Consider the following 24,702-nt stretch of genomic DNA (forward strand, 5'->3'; position numbering starts at 1 on the left):
TGGTTCTGAATTTGATTCCCCTTCCCCGCTTTACAAAATGGGCAAAAGTGAACTATACAAACAAGGATAATAATAATAATGAGGTTGGTATTTGTTAAGCGCTTACTATGTGCAGAGCACTGTTCTAAGCGCTGGGGTAGATACAGGGTCATCAGGTTGTTCCACGTGAGGCTCACAGTTAATCCCCATTTTACAGATGAGGTCACTGAGGCACAGAGAAGTGAAGTGACTTGCCCACAGTCACACAGCTGACAAGTGGCAGAACCGGGATTCGAACCCAAGACCTCCGGTGGGCTCGGAATCGTCACTTCACCCAAAAAGTTACGTACTAAGACCTTCTTACGGAAAGTTGACCCTCTGCGCTCACATCACGTTCAATACGTTATTGGGCAGAATTTCAGAAGCGATGCTAATTAGAAAATCTCTTTATAAATACACTTTATGCAAAGACAGATGATAAAACCCCTTGGTGTCTCGATTCTGTGCGCAGGAAGTAAGGAGCAGCCAATAAGCAATTAATCCTCAGCCCCAGTTCAAGATCAACCCTGGCTGGCTTCTAGAGAACGACGTGCCCCGGCAGTTCCAATACCGATCAAGGGCAGGTCGTCTTGAAATCCGAAGATCGCCCGGGGAGATACGCGTCTTCTCGCCCTCTCTAGTATTTGGCCAAGCCTGGGCCGTCTCGTGCACTACATCGCCAGCCTGTCACCGGGAAGGCTGAAGACTTCCAAGACACCGCGGAGAGGCGGACCGCTCAAGCCCTACTCCACACCCACCTTCCTCTGAGTTCTAAGGAGTGACTGCTGTTAAATCATCTACTCGCTTGCCCGCTGGGTGAGTTCCACTCATCGTAGGAAGTCCGGCTCACGAAGCCAATGATGCGGAATGCGGAGGTCGAGAAGGAACGGCAAGGCGGACGTGTGACCTTCACAAAGGAAGGCGGGGCTCGTTATTTCTACGTAGGGTACCCTCCATCGGTGAAGATTTGGGAAGGAGAGTCAGATTTGCTGAAGCTGGAGGCTTCCCGGGAAAACTCGGTGAGATGAATTACAGGCAACAGGAGTAGGGCTTTTGACTGGCTGGGAGGAATGAGTTCCTTGAGTGTCGGCTTGCTTGGGCCTCCATAATCAAGGTGTCCTCCTTCCCTCCTCCTCCTCTTTCTCTCTCACACACACATATACACACACACAAAATCAAAAAACAAAACCCAAAACTCTACCTCTCCCCGCCACCCCCAGGCCCGGAGCACTGAAGTCTTCCCCAGTCCCCAATGAATCTACAAGGATGAGTTTCAATGATGGGGGTCCTCGGTCCAGTGGGGTGGCACAGTTCCAGATGAGCTTTCTGCTTTGTCTTAGAGAAAGTTGTTTCTCAGAGGGAGAGAAAGCTTCTGATAGATGCAGCTTTTTAAATCACAGCAAATAACCTGTGCCAACATGCTTCATTGACTCAATCTACTCAGGTAAGCCCACAAGGGGCAAAAAAACCTGAAATGTTATCTATGCTATGAAATTTGGAATTCTGCCTCGAGCACACAAGTTAAAATGAAACCCGATGAACTAATTAAAAGGAAGCACCCACAAAAAGAAAAAAAAAGCAAGGGATTTCAATTACCAGGGATAAAGGAAGTCTGTTCATTCCATAAGTGCGTTTTGGCACAAATATACATTTATTCTTTCAATGTTTTACAGTTTCTTGAACTATCATTCCATAAATTAACATTGTTCTTATAGCAGCAACAAATTCCCTTTTCAGTTAACTTAAGCCAAGGAAGTAGTTTATCAATAAATTAAGTTTTCAAACTGAAGCAAAGTTTCCAGACTTTCATGCAATGGGTGTTTGTGTTTTTCTCCGCTTCCCACTTTGGGATAGAATACTGTTGCATTAGAAAAGTACAAAGCAAGTATGCAAAACCCTTTATTTATAAGAGATCGACATTTCTGACACGAAATCAGCCACTTCCAATTCCTCGAGAATGCCTGGAACCCAGCGCGTGGTCTCGTTTTCCGACATTTCACTGAGAGAAGGGTCTTTCATCGTGAGTTTGGAAAATACTTGGCCCGTGGTGAATTGTTCCAAAGGTGGAATGTGATCTGTAGCGAGTTCCCCTACCTGTCATCTGAAATGAGGGTGCTTCCTAAGGGTGCTCAGAGGGTATCAGGACCAAATTCGTGCAACAATCCCGCGCTGCCCATCTGCGGAGTGGTGTGCTCACTCTATTTGAGCTGGGTTTCACCACGCAACCCTTAAATGGGAGAATGTGAAAGGAACTCTCTCAAACTAATCAGCTATCCTCTCTCACACACCATCTCACACTCCAAATCCCAACGGTCTGTACAAAGACCGTCCCCACGGTCCCCCGGGCACCGGCCGCAGACCGGCCGCGCCCATCATCCACGTCCGACAACCCGCGGGCAAAAGCCAAAAACGCAATGCCGATGAACTTGCCCGTTAACGGGAAGCGTTTGGACGCGCTCTACTCTGAAAAAAGGAAAAGATCTCCAAACACCCGACTAGTTTTTTAAAAACGGTTAATTCAATCTACCACTCAAAATAACATCGTTTAAGTAACTGCTATTTGGGAATGATGAAAGAAAATGGTTTTTGAATGAAGGAAGGCCAATTCTGACTTCTCGAGGAGAGTTTCTGCCACATTTTGGCTCCACTGAGGCACCCGAGGCCGACGCCAACTCGCCTCTGCCCGGCTCCGGATCAACGTTCTTTCTGTGTTTCACGGGAGCCCAGCGGCATCTGGACAAATTCACCCCCGCACGCTTGGAGTGCTCGGTTTGGCACTGGAAAAGCAGTGCTAAAAAAAGCTCCAAGACGCTGCCCGCCCTCCCCTCCTCTCGGCTTCAGATTCCCTACGGCATCGGAGGGAATGCTGGCTGAATGGAGTGGAATGCACACCATTCCTACGGCATTCCCAAACTCGAGTCCAAAAGGCACAGAGTAATGCTGGTGGCTCTTTCTAGTCAGTAGAGAAACAATAAAAAGTCTGCATTATCCTTTCATAATTTAAATACATAAGTAATCTCCACTTTTATTACTTCATGACCAGGACTTGAAATTTACATTCTCTTAAGTACCATCGTAATAGCTCAATGTATATTACAGATATTTGCTGATATCCCATATCAGAAATAAAAAAAATACTTTTCACTATATAAAAAAATGATGCTGAAAGACAAGAACACAGAACAGAGAGACTTGGTACAGACTAAGAATTCAGTTTTCTAGCAACCACGGTAATAACCCCAATATGAACACACACAGCAAGAGTCAGAAGCAGTGCAAATATCTTTGGAGGTTAGAATAAAATCAAACTGCCAGAACGTAAAACGGGGACTAGAAAGGCAAGTACTTCCAGCGCGGGGAGCCCGTCCCCTCGAGGTCTCCGTCTCGGTGTTTCCCGGGGGCCACCGCCTTCCCACGCCGGCCGTCACTTCTTCCTCTGAAACACGTTGGCCAGCATGGCACCCGATGTGGTCAGCTGACCCATTTTATTCAAAAACTTGGTCTTCGTATCCTCGCTCACTAGACTTGCAGCGATCGACATTGACCTAGAGAAGAGAGTTTTCAAATTCACACGAGACAGAGGAAAGCGAGCAAGCCCCGGGCATTTTCTCCGTGGACGCGACACTGTGTTTTGGTGGGCCCGTCGGGTAGGGGCTTAACTTCACCAGGTGTGACACGCACGGGTTGCGTGGGCGAGGGACTGGGATTGACTACGTTCTCTTGGAAAATGAGGGCGGGGTGGGCACGGGATAGACCGGCTGGGAGCTTAGAAAACTTTTCCCAGGAACTGTGCTTTCACTCCACCCACGAAGTCTAACTCAGTAACTCGTGCCACTGGTAGGCTCAAGACCGGTACTTTGCCCCAGTTCAGCTCCTATAAGCAACAATTGAGGGTGACACTGAAGCTGCGCAGGCAGGAAGTTTTTCTGAGATGCTACGGACCCTCGTTTCCCCTAATTGATCCTCTGGCCCATTTGGGGTGCCGCATACCCCGCCCACGCCGACCTGCTCTCCCCTCACCTTGACTGGATTCTGGGTTCCTGACGCAGGAAGAACGGTTCGAGCTCGGGGGGAGGGAGAAATCTAAATCGTAACCCACCAGGCGGGCAGCTCAACCCGCCCCTTGGAGGGCTGAGAGGTTTAACCTTGGACCGGGGACCTCGTCTAACTTTTCAGGTGCAGGAAGAACACCGTCACGCTCCAACCCCAAGGTACCGCCCTTGGCCAAAACAGCCATCACACAACAGGGCACGGGACCGTGCCAGTCCGGCCGCCGCGGTGCCACTCTACGCACAAGGACGCCGGTGGACGACCGCTCGAAAACAAATGGAGGACGCCCTACCGCTTGGCTGGCGGTACGTCACCCCATCCCCGTGCAAAGATACACGTGTATCTCCGGGGTGGGCAGACCCCCGCCCCCGACATCGAGCGGGCTGCGGGGGGGTGCTGGGTCTCGGCCCCACCGCTTTCTGGGCCTGCTCCATGAAATGGGCGGCAGTAGGAGAGGAGCCACCCGGGTACGGATTCGTGCCGCAGAGCACCGGTTAGCCCGGGGCAGCTGAAATCCAAGTGCCGCCCTGCAGGAGGAAGCGTGTTTGTCAGGGTGGCCCTTCAAGTATACGGCAGCGTCCACACCCTGTCACACAGAGCGAGGGGCCGTCTTAACGCAGAGGACCACGTCATTTGGCTTCTGGACTCGGGTCAGCCCCATCAATGTTTCTTATCTAATTTTCCCTTTGAAATTCCATCTGCACAACCATCAAAAGCACTGCAGTTCTCTGACATCCGCTCTAACGGTCAAAATGATTTGACAAGAGCCTCTTTTGTTGAGAGATTGAGCAACTCCCAGCAGTTTGGGGCAAACCCACACGCTGCCGACTCCGGAGTGCAGAACGCCACCTTCCAGTCCCTCCTGACTTTTGACGATGTACTCGGAAAGGTTAGAGCCCTTACAGATCTGGGGAGCGCAACAACTGATTTTAAGAAATCCCATTTCTCCCAAGGAAACGTCACTGTGTTAATCTTAGAAACAAAAACAGGCACCGGGAGGATAATCTTCAGATGAAGTAGCAGCAGCGTCTCCAAGGAATGCTTGGCTAAAAAGCTGGAGTAACTGCTTTTTCCCCAGTCTTCCCACCACCCCAGAGGAGACTGCCTTCAAAATCAAAACGGACGGACCCCCTTCACCCTCTGCAGGTGCCAAACCAAGGGCGGTCATATACACGGAGGCATCTGAGCAAAAGCCTTCTTTAAAGGGATGGCAAACTAGGCGATAAATGCTTGATAATTATTCCAGTTCCTTATAGCGGCTCCGCGAAATGGTTCGGCACCTCGCTCTTGTGGCAAAATTCAGTCGAACCCAAGCGGGCGAGGCGGGCGGCTCCCTGCCCCATACAAGGGCTGCAATGGTCCCTGCAAGTCAGGGAGAGGCTCTGGGCAAAGTTTTCATTTCACACTTGCATGCCGGGGCAAAGTTTATTGGGAAACTAGTTTGGGAAGGGAATCAAGTTTTCAAAATACAACAGTGGAATGACAATACAATCATCAGAAGGAGAAGCGAATTCTCCTCTGAAACTTTTTCATCATGGAAAGTTACGAACCCTCGGGGCGAGCGGAGCTGCGACGCAGAGCACCCTTTTGCCCTCGAGGAGGAGTTTTCTGAAAGCTGACAACCAAAAACAGAACTGTAAAAAAGGAAGGCTCTAGAAGGAAGCAATAGGAAAAGCTGCAGAGACACTTCTCCTTTTCAATCTTGTACGGCCCAGGCGCTCCCGACGAAATTGCACTAAAAAGGATGTGCGTATGCTTTGGCACCTTTATTTTTGTGTTCAGGCTGGGCGAGAAGGAACTCTCAAATTTTTTCCCTCAACTACTGAGCACTCATCAGTTTTCATTCAGGGTTTTTTTCAAGCTGACGGCAAAGCTCTGCCATCCTTGGATTCGGAATCTAACAGCAGAAAACCCAGGCCCCAGCAGACCGCCTCCAGGTCAGGGCCTGAGGATTCATTCGGTCATATTTACTGAGTGCAGGCAACTCCTCGAACCGGGGAGAAAGGAACCTGCTTCAACTTCTCGCCAGTTTTCCCACAAAAGCACCACCCACCCTCGGGGGCTGAAAGGGCGATTCGCTCTAATAGGGAGAATCTGAGATCTGAAAGATGTTTGGACCACACAAGGCTCACACAGTTTTAAAAGGTAGAAAATCCAAGGCAGACCGATCTTTGATCGAACCTATTTTATGATCCCGATTTCAACGAGTCAGCCCTTCAGGGTGAGGTCTCAGGATTTTCCAAGTTTAACAGATTCCGAAGAGGGGATGGATTGGTCAAGGTTTTTCCGGGGACTCATATTCTGGCAGACCCCACCCTCGTATCACAGGGCCTTGATTCACTCTTTCCACCTGATACTCGGGAGTCTTCCGTTCAGAGAAAGTCTCTGAAATGTGAATTTCTCAAGTGGGGAGGAGAACGTGAGTAGATCGCTCCCCCGACCGCCAACCTGGTAGAACTCTAACCACTGACGAGAGGGTGGCGTCTTCCCACCGGAACTCGGATGAGCTGGGACTGCGACCCTGCACGGAGAAAACGATCCCAGTGCTCGGGGGACTTGCGGGCACCACCGACCCACTCTCCGCATTCTCTCGTCCCCGCCCACCGGGTTCCCACCGGGGCAGAGTGCAGCACAGCGTGATAGGTACCAGGAAGCTGTCTAGACCGAGTTCTCGACCTTTCCTCTAAACACCCAACAGTGGGAAGAATCCCCTGGGCACACCTCTTTTTGACGGAGAAGTATGTTTTATTCTGAAACTCTGGGAAGTGATGGAAATCTTACCCGGGCGGTTCTTGGACAGTCTTGTTCTCTACCTTCAGTTCACACTCCTTTATCATGGAACTTAAAATCACCTGATTAAAACAACATAAATGAATACGCACTTGAGATGAGTTCACAAAAAAGGAAAGAGTTTACATCTTGTTCATAAATATTGGTCCAAAATGAAGTTAAACCAATTCTGTACCTGCCACAGTTTCTCACGTACGGACACTGGGACACAGGCCTGGGCGACGCTTGCTCCCCAGGCAGATAGTGAGAGCTAAATCTTGCGCTTAAATGGTTGTGGCCTTCTGCACGACTGTCATTCCCTTTAGACTACAAGCTTATCAAGGGCAGGCCCATTTCCCTGAGGTTTCCCAAGAACCCAGTGTCCCATCCAGGGTCGAGAGCTGATCAACAAGGGAGGGGATGAGGATGTTGCAGTGTAAAAAGACGGTACTCGGAAGGCATCTCTGGGCTCTTCCCCAAAGAAAACGACAACTAGCCACCATTAGATGGAAAGGTTACCTTTTTCACAAAGGTACACGTACTGAAAGGAGACTGCAGAGAAGCAGTTCCAGCCACAGTCTGCATTAGTGAATATGGGGAAAGGGCGGAAGCCCCGGGCGTGGAAGAAGACGACTCGAATCACCCTTCCTAGAATTCTACGAGCGCAGAAAGGTGATCTGACGACATTGTAAATCTACTTCGACTTCTACGCGGAGACACGGATATAACCGAAAACAAGTTGGAATGAAATCCACTTTGATAAAGTCGTTCCGCAAGGTTCTGGTCCCAGGCCCTCGGTCTCTGGCCCTGCACCTGCTCGATGAGCCCGGCTAACTGAATCGGGATTACCTTTCAAGCGGCAGGGCTGCAATCCACGGGGTCAGTTTCGGCGAGGGCCGACAGCCAACAGCTAATTACCTGAAGCTTCGCCTCGCTTCCCCAGTGCAGGCCCACAGCCAAGTACTTTCCTTCGCTGCCAACTCCCTTCCCCAGGGCCCGATTATTGATCATGAAAACCCAGCTACAGCCAAGGCTGGTTAAAACCACTCTCCCTTTCCAACGCGACTGATAAAATACAGAGCGGCAATCCGGCGGGCGGACCCGCTCATGCGTCTACAGTGGAGGATTTGGAATCACCCTGCTCATCTCCCAGAAAACAGGCAGCTCCTCTGAACTGCATGGAGAGTACAGAAAACGGGTTATTTTCAGGGTGCTTTGGGCCAGACGGATCCACCCAGGTCAGTAAGCTGCTCCATTTGGCTACTAAATTAGGATCGTTCATTTATTTATTGCACAACCATTCAATCGTTCTATGCCTATACTCAAAGAACCTAACTTAGTAGCACTATATGTATATATATACATGTATATATATACATGTAAAAATAGATGTCCTTCATTCTCAGAAAACGTGCTGCTGACCAAGAAGTGCACGTGTGACTCAAGAAGTGTGTCGGTCACACTGAGCCCACATTGGCAGGCTGATCCTCGGTGAGCTGCCGTGTTGGGGGCTAAGAGTGCTTGGTGCTGTTTTTGCCTCCTTGTTTCACAAGCGCTACAGAGGAGTTTCTGCTCCTTAATAATAATAATAATAATAATAATAATAATAATAATGTTGGTATTTGTTAAGTGTTTACTATGTGCAGAGCACTGTTCTAAGCGCTGGGGTAGATACAGAGTAATTAGGTTGTCCCACGTGAGGCTCACAGTTAATCCCCATTTTACAGATGAGGGCATTTGTTAAGTGCTTACTATGTGCAAAGCACTGTTCTAAGCGCTGAGGGGGATTTAAGGTGATCAGGTCGTCCCATGCGGGGCTCACAGTCTTAATCCCCATTTTACAGATGAGGGAACCGAGGCAAAGAGAAGTTAAGTGACTTGTCCAAAGTCACACAGCTGAGGAGTGGCGGAGCCGGGATTAGAACCCATGACCTCTGACTCCCAAGCCCATGATCTTTCCACGCTGCTTCCCTGATGGCCGGGTGCTGTGCTGACCCATCTGCAACTCCTCATTCCCAGCACTGTCCAAGGCTTTGTCACTGAATCCTTAAATCATTTCCTATGAGCTCCTTGCTAACAGCTTCCGCTCAATCAATCTCTACCGTTGCTACTTATTAAGCGCTTAGTGGGTGCGGTGATCTGTACTAGGAGGTTGGGAGAGCACCATGCACACAGTTGTAGACACGATCCCTGCCCTCGAGGAGCTTTTAGTTTCAGTTATTCATATTAATGTCTGTCTCTCCCTCTAGACCGTAAGCCCAAGGTGGGCAGGTTATGTGCCTTCTAACTCTGTTGTCCTGTACTCTCCCAAGAGCTTAGTACAGTGCTCTGCACGCAGTAAGTGCTCAATAAAAATCACTGATCGACTGATTGGTTGCTCTGCCCAAAGGCCCTGGGAGAGTGGAATTAAAAGTGAAATGTACGGTGTCTGCTCGAGACGCTTGCGATCTATGGGGGAGACAAGCAGATGAACCGCAAAACGCCGGTTCCAAATGGTGACAGTAGGGTGGAAAAAAGGTGGATTTGAAGGGCGAGAGAGGTCCAGGCTGGTGTCACCTGGGATCACTTACGAAATGATAATCAATGGTATTTCCTGAGCGCTGTGTGCACAGCACTGTACTAAGCGCTTGGGAGAGTACAACAGAGTTGGCAAACACGTTCCCCGCCCACAAGGAGCTTACAGTCCAATGTAATGGTAGAAAATGACACTTTCTAAATGATGGGAAGAAGAGGTTCAGATTTTAAATTATCATTAGAGGATTAAAGGCTCAGGCCCACCCTGCTCCCAGGGGCAAGGAGGATTAGGGAGAATGAGAGCCCAGAAAGGGGCAACGGTGCCTGGGGAAGACCAGGTGACTACCTGGAAGAGGCCCTTGCCAAGGAAACGGGGAGGCTTGGCAGTCGCTGCTCCTGGCCGACTCGGTCCCGTGAGCCCTCCCCTCCTATTCCTACCATGTCTCGCCTCAACTCTTCAGAATGAGTGTTTTCAGAGGGTAAATTATACTGGAATTTGAATTTGGGGGGGAAAAAAAAAGAGTCATACCACAACTTGTAATTTGTGCAACTCGAGAAGTGGCATTAAAAATGATCTCTGAGGCTAGATTTCATATTTTTGTTTCTAGAGTTGGCCACGAAGACCTGAGTGCTCACCCACCGCCACCTGCTTCTCTCAAGACGGACGGCTTACTCACCTCATGTTCTGGAGAGAGATGCTCCATGTCCGTTCGCAGACATCGGAGCCCGGGCAAGAAGTGATTAACCATTAAATCTTCCGAAATAACTGACGGGAAAGCAGTTACGGAAGAAAAAGGTGGAAAGAGGCGGTCACCCGTTTCCCTCTATGGCAACATGTAATAACTATGTCATCTGTTAAGCGCTCACCACCTGCTAAGGACCGCGGTAGAAACAAAGTTACGAGATCAAACCCGGTCCCTGTTCAACACAGAGCTCGCAATCAATCTTATTCCCATAATACCGATTTAGGAACTAAGGTCCGGAGGCCCAAGGTCACACATTAGATCGGTGGTAGGGCTACGACTTCAACCTGCATTTTCTGACTCATGCTTTTCCCGCTAAACCATACTGCCTCCGGATCGGTCAAAAGTGGGATAAAAATAAATACTTTCCAAGATTCTAGTTCATTATATTCACTCTCAGTCGAAGTGTCCTCATTTCGGTCCCTCAGAATGTCACCGATCCAAGAGTTCAAACAAGAAACCAGAAAGTACACACCAGCCATAAAAACATTCGCACTCGTAGGACACGCCAACACGACTACCAGGGAAGGGAGGATCTTTTCACTGTGCCATCTGAAAACCAACCTGGAAATTCAACTTGGAATTGCTGAGCTAAATGGACGTCCCTCGGTTGTTTTTTTAAAAAACATTCATTCGATCGTATTTATCGAGTGCTTACTGTGTGCAGAGCACTGTACTCAGTGCTTGGAAAGTACAATTCGACAACATCAAAATTCAAATTAAAAGACGAAGGTATTTTTGGTATGAAAATTGGAAAGTGAGGTAGTCCCCTCTTGTCCTCTATCTGCATGATGTTTGGGGCAGATAAGGATCTGCTCTATGTTTCCTAGCACCCTAAGTGAAAGACTCCTCATCACTACAGGAGGCGGCTACAACTCTGGATAAGGAGAGGAGTGCAACGGACCCAAGGCTAAACAAATCCCTGTGAGCTTATTAATATGATCTTAATTACCCTTGGGGAAAAAGTGACTTTCCACTCCTTCAAACCAAAAGCCCTCTAACCCTCTAGAGGTAGCTAAAGAAAAACACATTTTTGTTTGAAAAAGGATACAACAACAGGAAAGTGCACTGTAGGCTTCAAAGAGATGAGTAGCAATATCCAGTCTTTTGGAGTCCACCGACTGCAGGTTGTTGGCCAAGGCTAACTTGTGCAAGTGAGGGATGACAACTGAAACAGAGATGAAATTTAAAGCCAATTAATTGGGTTAGATAGCATCAACGGTTCCCTTTTCTTCTAGTAGTCTTCTAGCAGTGAAGACTCTGACAACCTACTGCTGTGAAATGTGGCCTGGGGGAAAACACACCTCTCTGGAGGCTTCCTGACAACACAGCGAGTTCCTCGCTGAAGAAGTCAGTTTTCGGTAGTGAAAAGGAGGACGGGAAACCAAGAGGGAGGAATGGCTTTCCCCTGTGGCCCCAAACTATAATATGGGAAGACAAAGTTTTGCTTCCTTCCATCTGTTTTACTTGAGCCTGTACCAGGGGGTTGGGAGAGTTTGCACTTGTGGAAGATAGATCTAGAATAAGGATGGAAATGCTTATTAGTGTGGACTAATAAAGCCATCTGTGAGCAGAAATAGAGAGGTAGAAAGGAATATTCATTCATTCAATAGCATTTATTGAGCGCTTACTATGTGCAGAGCACTGTACTAAGCGCTTGGAATGATCAAATCGGCAACAGACAGAGACAGTCCCTGCCGTTTGACGGGCTTACGGTCTAATCGGGGGAGACGGTGGAAATGCTTATCAGTGTGGACTGATAAAGCCATCTGTGAGCAGAAATAGAGAGGTAGAAAGGAATATTCATTCATTCAATAGCATTTATTGAGCGCTTACTATGCGCAGAGCACTGTACTAAGTGCTTGGAATGAACAAGTCGGCAACAGATAGAGACAGTCCCTGCCGTTTGACGGGCTTACGGTCTAATCGGGGGAGACGGACAGACAGACAAGTACGATGGCGATAAATAGAGTCGAGGGGAAGAACATCTTGTAAAAACAATGGCAACTAAATAGAATCAAGGCGATGTACATTTCATTAACAAAATTAATAGGGTAATGAAAATATATACAGTTGAGTGGACGAGTACAGTGCTGAGGGGATGGGAAGGGAGAGGGGGAGGAGCAGAGGGAAAGGGGGAAAAGAGGGTTTAGCTGCGGAGAGGTGAAGGGGGGGTGGTAGAGGGAGTAGAGGGAGAAGGGGAGCTCAGTCTGGGAAGGCCTCTTGGAGGAGGTGAGTTTTAAGTAGGGTTTTGAAGAGGGGAAGAGAATCAGTTTGGCGGAGGTGAGGAGGGAGGGTGTTCCGGGACCGCGGGAGGACGCGGCCCGGGGGTCGACGGCGGGACGGGCGAGAACGGGGGACGGCGAGGAGGTGGGCGGCAGAGGAGCGGAGCGTGCGGGGTGGGCGGTAGAAAGAGAGAAGGGAGGAGAGGTAGGAAGGGGCGAGGTGAGGTAGGAAGGGGCGAGGTGAGGTAGAGCCTTGAAGCCTAGAGTGAGGAGTTTTTGTTTGGAGCGGAGGTCGATAGGCAACCACTGGAGGTGTTTAAGAAGGGGAGTGACAGGCCCAGCTCGTTTCTGCGGGAAGATGAGCCGGGCAGCGGAGTGAAGAATTGACCGGAGCGGGGCGAGAGAGGAGGAAGGGAGGTCAGAGAGAAGGCTGACACGGTAGTCTAGCCGGGATATAACGAGAGCCCGTAGCAGTAAGGTAGCCGCTTGGGTGGAGAGGAAAGGGCGGATCTTGGCGATATTGTAAAGGTGAAACCGGCAGGTCTCGGTAACGGATAGGATGCGCGGGGTGAACGAGAGAGACGAGTCAAGGATGACACTGAGATCGTGGGCCCGAGAGACGGGAAGGATGGTCGTGCCATCCACGGTGATAGGGAAGTCTGGGAGAGGACTGGGTTTGGGAGGGAAGATGAGGAGCTCAGAATACTGGCTGCCCTTAACACTCCCGCCAACATTTTCAGAGTTTCCTTTCTGCCTGAAATGAAATGATGAATGGCAAGATAAATGATATGGTCATTCATTCATTCACTCAATCGTATTTACTGAGCGCTTACTGTGTGCACAGCACTGTACTAAGCATTGTATTTACTGAGCGCTTACTGTGTGCACAGCACTGTACTAAACTCTTGGAGTGTACAATTTGGCACCAAAGAGAGACAATCCCTGCCCAACGACGGGCTCACAGTCTAAAAGGGGATGACCATTTCAGCTACCAACTACTCACATACCTAATAACATTTATCCTTTAATTCCACCGACTCAATGGCTCAGAATATAGGTCTCCAGAAGAGTGTTTCTGAAGTCAGTGATAATAAATGGAAGGCTGTACCGTATTTTGTCTGGAAGGTTAATGCTTTATGATGATGTAAGCTGTCGGAAGTCAGCATCTTACTGCTTAGAGAAATGTGTCAATCTTAACCCGTGTGGCCCAGTAAACAGAAGGAAAGAAAGAGCTCGTTCTGCAACCGAATAGTGTCTTAAAACACTTGAGCGCGTAGCCTGAAACACTCTTACATGCCCCTCGGAGTCGCTTCAAGATTGACTCGATCAGAAGCCTGGTGGTGGCACAGGGAGACTGTCACCAGAACCGCTCGTCCTCCGTCCCCCGCCTCCCCTTTCGTCTGCTGGTAGTCGCCGCAGCACAGCGGCCGCCTCCCCCAGGTTTCAAAGAGCATTCCACTTCACCTCGGTTCAGGCCTTGACTCCGTAATGCCGTTCGGGACAGAAATAACGTAGAGAGGCAACTTACATTCATCTCTGAATCTAGGCTCTGCATTAGGGCCGACTCTTCCAAATGTTTTTATGATCTCCGTATGCAAAGAGTGTTGATCTTGGTACTGGGGATCTTCCAAGAAAGAAGCCAACTGCATTTTCACCCTTTCCAGTAACTAAAAACAAGGGCATTGATGCAAAGATAGTGACACAGTACTGCGGATGAATTAATTACCCCTCGCCTAGCCCCATCCAGCCCCGATCTGTGGACCTAGACTACAGATCTGGTCGGAAGACCATCTAGTTCGGCCGTAGGCTACTTGGCGTCATAAATAACGAACGCAACGTTGAATGGAGAAAGGGGTACCACGCAGTGACCAGACACAAAAACGCTGTCATTCATTTGCCAGAGGGCTGAAAGAACTGACTAGGGAGGAAAACAAGCCGCTTTCTACATGTCGTGATCTTTTAGGCCCAGTTTCTGACTTGATCACCGGTCTCCTTTAACCACAAAAGCCGACGACAGAAAAATGATCGATAACAGCACTACAGAATTTAGAAAACAATAGAAATAAATCACGGTCCGTACTGCGGTTTTTCTACAGAAGCTCTTCATCTATCCACTTTCTGAATATGTGAATGAGTCAATGCTGACTTGTCTCTTACTCACATTTCCTCAAAAAACATTTTTATTTTGGGATTCCAGAACATGCTGAAACGTTGGCAAAAACTGCAAGCTTCGTAAAATATCATGCCTTTTTATATATCGTCTCGCCAGAGGAAGGAAAACGAGAAATAATTTCTTCCCAGTCGCGGAAGCGGTTTCATTTTCTCCCCCCATTAGGAAAAATCACCCCTACGGCATTCTGTTGGCTCAGGGCAAACTTGGTGCGATTCTGCGACCGGGGACGAGAATGCCTACCTCCCTCTGAGTCACCGTTTCCATGATGGTTCCAAAAGCGGGGATTGTGGCGATCCGGACGGAGCTATTTGAGAGCAGAAAGAGACAGGTGGCATTCAGGCTTCTTCGGCGACAACGTAGACGAAAGCAATAATACACAATGGAGATGAACGCGGCGTACTAGTCTCTAGCAGAGACAAACTTTATAAAAAGCAGACCAGGAAGAATGCTCAAGAAAGACAGATAGGATAATTTAGGTCGCAGTCTGGGACACTCACAATTCAGGATCACTGGACAAGGTAACAAGGGCCGGAGCAACCCGCTTGTCAACTAACGCTTCCCTCATGCCTCGGAGAGTCAGCTGTAACCGTCAACATGCAATAAAAAACGGTTTGTAAACTGGAATGAGAACGGGGTTAGCTGTGACTGAGGATGGGCAGGCGGCAGTCGCACCGGCCTTAGACACCCACGGAACATACTCAACGGGTTACGGCTTGGGTTCATGCTCTACGGGGTGAGGATCGTGGCCTGTTAGTGGGGTTAACGGAGCATCCCTTCTTAGCTTGGAAGACGGAGTCCATCAGCATAATCTAACCGATCGAATCGGATCGAGAGGAAGCACCGTGACCGCACCGATTCACGGCCCAAATCATCTTATTCCAAAGTTAGCACACCATTCCAAAATAGGTCATTCCAACTCGCTGTCAAATGAGTTGCTTTTGAAGCCTTTTTTTTTTTCCTTTTACACTGCTGAGAAGTGATGTCAAAAATCACCATGTTGGGTGGTAAAATTCACCAGGGCCCCAAAACGGGGAAAGAAAACAAACCCCCTGTTGAAAAAGCAGACGAAGATCCACTGTTTAAAAAGTGTGCACACCCCAAACAGTATGTCAGTTCTGCGCAGGGTCGTGGAATGAATGCAATTTCCAAGCGCTGATGGGGATTTTCCACCAAGTTTGAAAAGGGATGCCCGGCGAGGACGGCCGGGAGGAGACTTACATTTCAGGATCACTGGAGAGAGTAATGAGAGCAGGAACAACTCTCTGAGCTACCAGGGTTTCATTCACCCCCTTCACCAACAGCTGATTGGCCGGGCCAGAGTGGGGGGGGGGGTCACAGGTGACGATGCACGGAAAGGGTGCGTACAGTGTCGGGAGGAAGGGAAGGGGGCACGGAGGAGAAGGGGGGGAAGAGAGAGAGAGAGAGAAAACACAAAGCAAAACCAAAATTAGAAGCTAAGCAAACACTTCCACACTAACGCTTTATAGTGGCAGAAACCCAAGGTCCCGTGGTCTAGCGAGCCTCCCAGGTGCGATCCACAGCTAAGCCCAGGGCAGTTGCCCATTTTGGTGCCATGGCTGTGGGGATCTGGGTCTTCCTGTTCACTGACTGCTCTGCCCCTCTCCAGGCTTAAACGGCTGTAGTTTTCAAGCCATCGCAGGCCCGATCTAAATACGAAGAACCAATCCCGGTGGAAGGTTCTCTTGCGAGCGACCAGCCGATGCAGAGCGACTCCGCCTACTCCAAACTGGGACAGCGCTAGACGCCACCCGGCCGTCAGAGCAGGAGGCCAGGGGCTCTGCAAGCGAGGCAAGGCCACGGCGGGGGGCGGGGCGGGGGTGCGGCACACCGATTGCCGGAGGCCCCGCGGCTTTGCCAGGGCGGCTCCGTGCAGCCGCTCGGAAGTAGGATCCTTCGCTGCATCGTTTGAACGATCAATCTGAAACCCCAGGCAGCTCAGACGCACGTGTTCCCGGCATTCAACATTTAGAACGTCGATTCCGTGCGCTACCGGCTTGAGTTAGGACCGTCTAAATCTACGGGCCGCCCGGGAAGCCAGGAAACAAACCAAGTATGGGAATCTCTGAGTTTCGACTGACTTGCTCCAGCTCCCAAATCCCGCTCGCCCGACCGGAGGTACGATCGGATTCCGGACGCAGTCTCGTTCGACGGTCCGGAACCAGGCACCGGGGAAGGGATTTGATAAACCCATTAAAACAATAGCAAGACAGTCTAAAATGGTTCTATTTATCTTGCTCACTCCTTTTTGACGTTCAAAGTAGAAGAACAAATTTAGATGATACTGATAATAAGCAATTCTAGAAAGGGAACTGGTCTGGGGACAACCCTCAATTGTTTAGAGTCTCCCGATGTTTGATCATAGCATACATAAGATTTTGGTTCTTAAACATGCATATTCCACACAGCGCTTTGCGGTAATTATTGAATAGTTCAAATCAAGGGGTAGTTCGTATTTAATTAAAATAAAAAACGGGACTCAAAACATTTTCTTAAAGCCCTATATTTCAAATAAGTTACAAGGCCTGTGTGAGATTTCCGACCCTTGCACCTAGCCCAGAGCGTAGCACGGAGTTTAAGTGCTTTTTTTTCCATCAACGGTATTTGTTCAGCGCTTTCTACGTGCCACACACTGTACTAATCACTGGGGAAGATACAAAATAATCAGACTGGACATAATCCTTGTCCTACAAGGGGCTCGCAGTTTAAGTGCTTGAAAATAATAATAATGATAATTTTTAAGATGGCACTGATGAACTTATGCCTGTCCAATTTATTCGACAATGCAAAGAGTTAAATGTCTGTCTCCCCCATTAGAATGCCAACTCCTTGTAGGCAGGGAAGGTGCCTCTTTTTAAAATCTGTATTTCCCAAGCAACTAGGACAGCGCACTACACCACGTGGGCACATTAAGTGCTATTAGTTTTACTAATCAAATAATCGCAACACATCAATCTTCATCAAAATCCCATCTACTATATGATATTAATCACTGTGACAATTACACCCGAGGGCTTGGCAGCAATTAATATTAATAAACTAACCATTACAACGATGGCACCGTACTCAATATCAGCACTTATTAAGTGCCTGCTAACATGCTAAGCACTGGGGTAGATAGGAGGCGATGAGATCAGACCCAGTCCTTGTCCCACGAAGGGATGACGATTTATCTCATCCCCAATTTACAGATAAGGAAACTGAGGCCCGGAAAGGTTAAACGACTCGCCCAAGGTCCCAGTGTAGGCCAGAGGTGGAGCTGGGACTTGAACCTGGGTCTCCTCTCAGGCCTGTGCCCGCTCCACTGAGCTATGCTGTCTCCCGGAAAAACACCACGATTATTATTAAATAGCCTCGATTTAATCTTTTGAGCACAGATCCACAAGAGTCAGAAGCTGCCAGAGAGACAGAGACAGGAGGCGGGGGGAGAAGAGAGAGAACCCCTAGAACTGTTTAAAGCAGAAATGGTTTTCAAATGAGCATCAACCCACAATACCTAAATCAAAGACCAAAGACCAAAGCCAATCAACAGCAGAGCAAAGCCAGAAAATATTAACACATACACACACGTGGGGGAAATGGAATACTTCATTTATAGAAACATTTTTCAATTCATCACATTGGAGAATACATGCAACTCTACCCACAAGACGCACCACTCTTTCTTCATTTCCCGGTGACAATGTGTGCTCTGCTGTGGCTTAAAACTGAACGGCTTCCATGACAGAATTAGAAAACGGTATTACAATTAAAAAGAGTTTTTCGGTCCCAGAAGAAGTCTGAAAACTGAGAGCTCCCCTCAGGAACGCCAATTTAGTAGTGAGAGAGTTCCTGTTGGTTAAAACAGGATGTAGATTTTCTTTTTAAAAGAGCTAAAAAAATTTCAGCGCTTTTGTTGCTTGCTTCTGACAGGCTACATAAGAAATAGTTGAGGATTCTTTAAAACTACAAAAAATTTGCAAGGCTTCAACTCTGCATTTCTTTATATCACCAAGTTGTCACCACAACTCTATTCCCATACGACTCAGCTCCCTTTCCTCTTCTCCCACTCCTTTCTGCGTCGCCCTGACTTGCTCCCTTTATTCTTCCCCCTCCCGGCCCCACACCACTTATGTACATATCTTTCATTTATTTATATTAACCGCTGTCTCCCCGTCTAGACGGCAAGCTCACCGTGGGCAGGGAATGTGTTGGCTATATTGTACTCTCCCAAGTGCTTACTACTGTGCTCTGCGCACACTAAGCGCTCAAAAGATACGACTGAATGAGTGAATGGCTAGTTTTAATTGAGGAGGATGGGTCCGGGCCCAAACGGGTAAGAAGGGCATGATAGCTCACCTTGGGCATGTGCATGTAAGGCTTCAGGACCAGGATCTCGAGTTTGGTGTTAATCCGAGAATCCCTGAATCCCCATTTAGGATTTAGAAGAATAGATGGGGCTTAGGGCTCTCTCTCTCTCCATTTCAATACAACATGCTCAGATTTGTAATTTTGGGCCATTCTTTCTAATAATTTTGTTATGAAAGCTTAGCCGAAGGGCAAGGGTTCCTGAAGCTCGACGAGGAAATCACCGCACTGCCTATGCCCGATTTTATTTGATTGAACAGGTTTAATTTGGGGCCATTCAACAAAGAACAATTTGGGCCAGACCGTATGGGCGCAGGAAGCAATGATCTCATTGCGTGGGTCCTGGTGGAGCATCCTAAAAAGAATCTGCCAATTTATTCTACAAAGAAACTGAGACAACTGAACCATAAGGTTCTGCCCAAACCAGGAGCGGCTTTAATCACGAGCGGGAGTACCGAAAAACAATGGGCCCCCTTGCACCAACCCTCAATTCTCATAAAACTCAATTTTACAAACAAGCCTCCCTGTAAGGGTGTGATTAGTAAACTGAAATACAAAAAAACCCAAAAAACCAAAGAGGTCTGCTCAGGAAGGCACACCCTCGGTAGCCTTAGCACCGTTCCTTGCCGATCGGCAGAACGGACATGGGATCTGGAAGGTCTGAGGGCCCGCCCTGGCTGAAGTCTAAAGGAGGGCGCTTCACACCCCCTGTCACGTGTGACCGAGCGGTGGAGCGGACAGCCGACGGCATGAGGAATGAGGGGACGCTGGGGGACAGGATGCGCCTGTGTGCGTTCGAGAGGAAGGATGTGAGTAGTGGGTATTACACGGGCAGCACTGCTTAGATAGGGAGTGATTAACGGCAAACGGAAAACAGTGTTCAACAAGTCAGATTTTCAAAAGGCACAGTGTATTAACAGATCACTAGAAATGAGTGTCACGGGGCTACGGCACAACGGGTCTCAAGAGTCATGACCTCTGCCAACAGTGAACTGGCTGCTCCATCACACAGTACACAGCTTATTCAATCAGACATCACTTCGCCTAACGTCACTGGCGTCTCGGCAAAGACTGCCCATTTCGGCCCGAGCCTCGGAGGACGGTCCGCTCACCTACCTCAAACATCCGGGCGGCCGTGCACCGGACGAGAGCCGAGGTGTGGACGACACCGTACCACAGGACGGTCAGCAGCAGCTCGTGGTAGGCCGGGTTTGCCCTGCAGGGAAAGGTGGACCAGAAGGGTTGGGCCCCCCCTCCCCCCGCCCACCCCCAGGGCCCCTGCCGCGTTGGAGGAGGCGGCCTGGACATGGGCGGCCGGCCGGCGTGAGCTTCCAGGAGGGGAAAACGGCAGGCCGGTCGCTTGCTCTGGCTGATTTACTGGCTTCGGGTGGAGATGAGTGGGATGGGACGGAGCAGGCCCGGAAGAGATGGCGTGGCCGTAGAGGGGGAGATTACCTTCCTTGCTCCCTATTTTTCCCTCCTTCCCCTTCGTTCCTCCTTTTCCACCTTCCTCTCTCATTCTTTGCTCCTCCCCAGTCCCCCAAAATGTGTCACCCCCATACCTCCGCCCCAAGGCTCGAAATGAAAAGTCGGCATCCTTGCCGTCGGGTGTTTCAGGCAGTATCGTTTACGGACCGGACACGCGGAAACCGTGTGGCTTGATGGAAAGAGCATGGGACTGGGGAGGAGGATGCTCAGGTTCTCCTTTCAGTCCTGCCTCTGTGGGCCTTTGGGCAAGTCACTTAACCTCCCTCTGCCTCAAATGCTCATCTGTAAAACTGTGAAGAGAGTTCTGCTCTCTTTCAATCTTAGATCGGGGGATGGGGGACTGCATCCCATCTGATGCAGTGGTATCTACTCCAATGCTAAGGCACAGTGGTTGCCACAGAGTAAATGCTTAATAAACACCATAACTAAGTATCTAAAGAGTCTCAGGGTTTAGAAAGGTGGTATTTTTCTTAACACTGCCCAATACTGGGGTTGGCTGGAATCTCTCGAGACCGTGTGTCTCAGCCTCTTGTCTCTACGCAGTTGGATGCCCAAACCGATTGGGAAGTATTTTCAAACACCTTTACACCTTTTTGGGGATGAAGATTACTTAATCAGAATTGCCCATTCTGGTGTCCCTTTGTTATTAGAGGCGAGAAATAATTTGTTAGACCAAGATATACAGTTGTCCTTCTTATTTGAAAAAGACACCACTAAAAGTGAAAATCACCTGTTAGCGCACGTGTGGCTGAAAAGGCCTTTGCGGGACCACGGTCCTGGCCATACTGCGCACATAAACAGACTGTTGTTTCTCGGGGGATCACACTTCACGCTTGCAGCGCTTGATGCTGCCTTCTCTTTTGCCTTTTTGTCTCCCGTTCCTTAAGAAGCATTTGCTCAAAGACAGCCATTCCTTTCTCCAGAGAACCGCCCCACGCTGGTCTACCCTCAGCAGGTGACTCCCAGTTTTCAGATGGGATACAGATCTGTCTTGGGCTTTATTTTACTGTGTCCTTAAAATGTTACCCCTGCCCTCCTTGCTTTCAGTTTCCCTATTTCAGCTCTCCATAGGCAGCTGTTTGGGTCTCCTGCTGTGGCTCATTTTTCTCACCCAGCAGAACTATATTAAGGTGAGCAGCTTTTCAATTCTCCAAAACTGAACTTCACCGTTCATCATCCTGTCTTGCCGTTCGATACTTAAGTATGATCAGAAGAGGCGTTGATGGGGTTCTGAAGAAACCGCTGAAGAGATGGGCCGCCTGGGTGCGGTCCAGGTCTCCCGGTCATAGTAGAGAAGGGCGGACTACACGACAGCTCTGTGGACAGTCAATTTGGGCTGAAGCTCGACACCGCACTGTTGGATCTTTACTCACTTCCCAAAGGATGCGCTAGCCTTCTCCATCTGTTTCATTACTTTCTCTACTACGTTCCTTGTGGTGTTGGTAAGTGTGCTGCCCAAGTTTCCTTAGGTCTAATCTGATCTCTTGATAATAGTAATAATAATAATATTGACTGCTGTATTTGCTAAGCACTTACTATGTGTCAGGCACTGGGGTGGATACAAGCAAAGTGGGCTGGATTCGAGTCCCTGTCCCACATGGGGCTCACCGTCTTAATCCCCATTTTACAGATGGGGCTCAGAGAAGTTAAATGACTTGTCTAAGGTCACACGGCAGACACGTGGTGGAGCTGGGATTAGAACCCAGATCCTTCTGACTCCCAGGTCATGATCTATTCACTAGGGAACACTGCTTCTCTCTGTTAGTTTGTAGAGCAAAAGCTATAGGCCTCAGAACAAACTGAAGGTCTACAAAGCGGTCGTGCCATCCCAAATTCTCTGCAGCTGTGAGCCTTGGACCCCCCCCTCAGAGAACCCATCCAGACACAATACTGGATGGGACCAAGCCCAGTCAGAACCCCAATGACTCATCCCCGTAAGATGTTGGCATTTAGACAGTGGCACTCTCTTTCGGACATGGGCTCAAACCCCTCCTTTCCCCCTCCACCGACCCTACTCAGTGGCTACTGAATGTCCCCGTTTCTGATCGTCTAATAATAATAATCATCATAGTAATGATGTTGGCATTTGTTAAAGCGCTTACTATGTGCAAAGCACTAAGCGCTGGGGTAGATACAGGGTAATCAGGTTGCCCCACGTGAGGCTTTCAGTTAATCCCCATTTTACAGATGAGGTAACTGAGGCACAGGGAAGTGAAGTGACTTGCCCACAGTCACACAGCTGACAAGTGGCAGAGTCTGGATTTGAACCCATGACCTCTGACTCCCAAGCCTAGGCTCTTTCCACTGAGTCGTGCTGCTCCTCTAAATTGTCAAATTTACTTTGGATCTTATCTCTGCCTTCCGTATTACTTAACAATCCCGCCCAACTCAGGGTCATCCGCAAATGGAACAAGCAAAGGCTTAATTCCTTCACCAGTGCCACCTTACTGATCCCACTGCTTATTGAGTGGCACTTACTGACCCCACTGTTTGTTATGAATGTTCGGCAGATACTCTGAGCAACCCACTTCCCCCATCAAATTTTGGCTGGCACTCACTAAGAAGTATTTTTGAAGAGCAGTGTCTACAACCATAGTAGACTGAAATGTCTCACTGAAGAGATTGGTTTCAAAAATCAACGGGAGAACGGGAGCAAAGACATCCAAAACATATCACCGTGGTTACGAGGATGTGGCTCTGACCCCACAGAACACAAGCAGCCAGCTGACAAATCAGAAAATTGTCGGGCAGAAGCATCAGGAGATCACATAATCACTGAAATGTCTGTGGATCTCATCAGGGAAATGGGCAAATGATGTCAGTGAAATGGCTTTTACTTCAGAGGGCTATGTCCCTTAAATCTGAGGCTTGCAAGGAATCGTTTTCCTCAAAATTAGGGCTAGATATCCCAAATAAATAAATGTTTTTCAAAGTTCCCAAAACTACCCAGCTGGAAACACAGACGACGACATAACCGATGCAACTTTCTTACCCGAGTTCCACAAATGAAGCCTTCAGGCTGTCAAGGGGAGCATGAGAGAGCGAGAGCAATGTCATTACGTCTTCCAAGAATCCAACTAAGAGTTTGCGGTCCTCTTCCTAAGGAGAGAAAGGTAACTGTGCCTAAAATGGTAACCAAACCTGACCAGCAACCTTAAGCCTGAGAAGATGAACGCTTGTCACAGGACAGCCAAGATGAAGAAGAACCCTTGACTTTTTAAGTCTCTGAAATGTTCCTATCTTGACTATTTCACAGCATAACCCAATACTGTAAAAATCTCTCCTAATATTACAGGAAGAAAAATAAAGCCCTTTGAGGTAATAAATTAGTTTTAAAGTTCTCCGGGTTTGTATTAGAAGTAAATACAACTAAAATGTCACCGGATCAATATTAGTCTATCACAGGGCAGTAGCTCATCAAGCACAACAGAGATGGTTTTGCGGAGGTGGAGAGGGGAAAGGTTCACTGCTTTAGGGTTCTACAATCAACCAGGTGCTCCCGCAGTGAACTGCAGGTTGGTCCTTGAATGCCAGAGGCCTAGAAGGAGTGGAGAAAACACAATCCACCAAGGCTGCTAGGCCATCGAGTCTCGCTCTTCCATTACGCAATCTGCATTTGCAGAAGTCAGTGGGAACAGATGTTAAGGGTCAGACACGTGGGAAAAGGCAGACCACCACAATGCCAGCTGGTCTCTGAAGGAAGTCTCCTCTGTATCCTCCTGCTCCAGGATCCCTCCTGCTCATTCCACAATATCAAAGGCTATATGCCTTGACATTTACTTCAAAAAGTCAGAGGGGGTTCGTGGATCGACACGAAACGCGCTAGACACACATCCGCGGCTAAAAATCACACCACCAATGACGTATATCACCTGAATCGTCAGCAACCTATGGCCTCTGTTTCCTCAAATGGCTCGGTTAGGTTACCGTTACTTTCCCCGTGATCAGAGAGATGACAAGAGAAATTAAACTACACACCCACTTCTGAGACAGACTGCAAAGTAATTTGCACGTTCTGGTTGAATTCTGGTTAGATAAATGGAAGATCCTCCAGCCTCCTTTCCCAAATCTTTCTAAATATTTAACATCAACATCTCTCTTTAAGCATTTCCTTGGCTCAGACAGTTCTAAAAGTTAAAAGTGTTTTCCCCTCGGCTGTCTGTACGTACATACACACGCAACACAATCCAGGGGCCACAGTGGCCTCAGGCATTAGACTGGATGGTAGGAAATGGGGAAATGGGTCTCCTCTTACCTGAATATAGCATGTTAGGACTCCTGTGGCATAGATGGGGACTGTGGCCTTAGTCAACACCCCATTACCTGCTGAGGAATCTAAGAGTCAGGGACAGAGGGT

At 48.6% G+C, this 24,702-nt stretch overlaps 1 protein-coding gene across 1 annotated transcript in view; it reads right to left on the reverse strand.

The window, feature by feature from the left end:
* Positions 1-1,646: 1,646 nt before the first annotated feature.
* Positions 1,647-24,702, reverse strand: part of RELCH (RAB11 binding and LisH domain, coiled-coil and HEAT repeat containing) — an 83,351-nt gene continuing 60,295 nt past the window's right edge. The window contains exons 21-30 of the mRNA XM_039910593.1: positions 24,601-24,680; positions 23,338-23,444; positions 19,974-20,073; positions 15,711-15,793; positions 14,733-14,796; positions 13,848-13,986; positions 11,146-11,262; positions 10,029-10,117; positions 6,850-6,920; positions 1,647-3,563 (exon numbers count right to left, since the gene is read on the reverse strand). Coding sequence (XP_039766527.1) covers positions 3,443-3,563; positions 6,850-6,920; positions 10,029-10,117; positions 11,146-11,262; positions 13,848-13,986; positions 14,733-14,796; positions 15,711-15,793; positions 19,974-20,073; positions 23,338-23,444; positions 24,601-24,680 — 971 coding nt within the window. The 3' untranslated portion in view covers positions 1,647-3,442. The remainder of the gene's footprint in view (positions 3,564-6,849; positions 6,921-10,028; positions 10,118-11,145; positions 11,263-13,847; positions 13,987-14,732; positions 14,797-15,710; positions 15,794-19,973; positions 20,074-23,337; positions 23,445-24,600; positions 24,681-24,702) is intronic.

The sequence above is a fragment of the Ornithorhynchus anatinus genome, chromosome X3, assembly GCF_004115215.2.
Source record: "Ornithorhynchus anatinus isolate Pmale09 chromosome X3, mOrnAna1.pri.v4, whole genome shotgun sequence".
Taxonomy (NCBI): Eukaryota; Metazoa; Chordata; class Mammalia; order Monotremata; family Ornithorhynchidae; genus Ornithorhynchus; species Ornithorhynchus anatinus.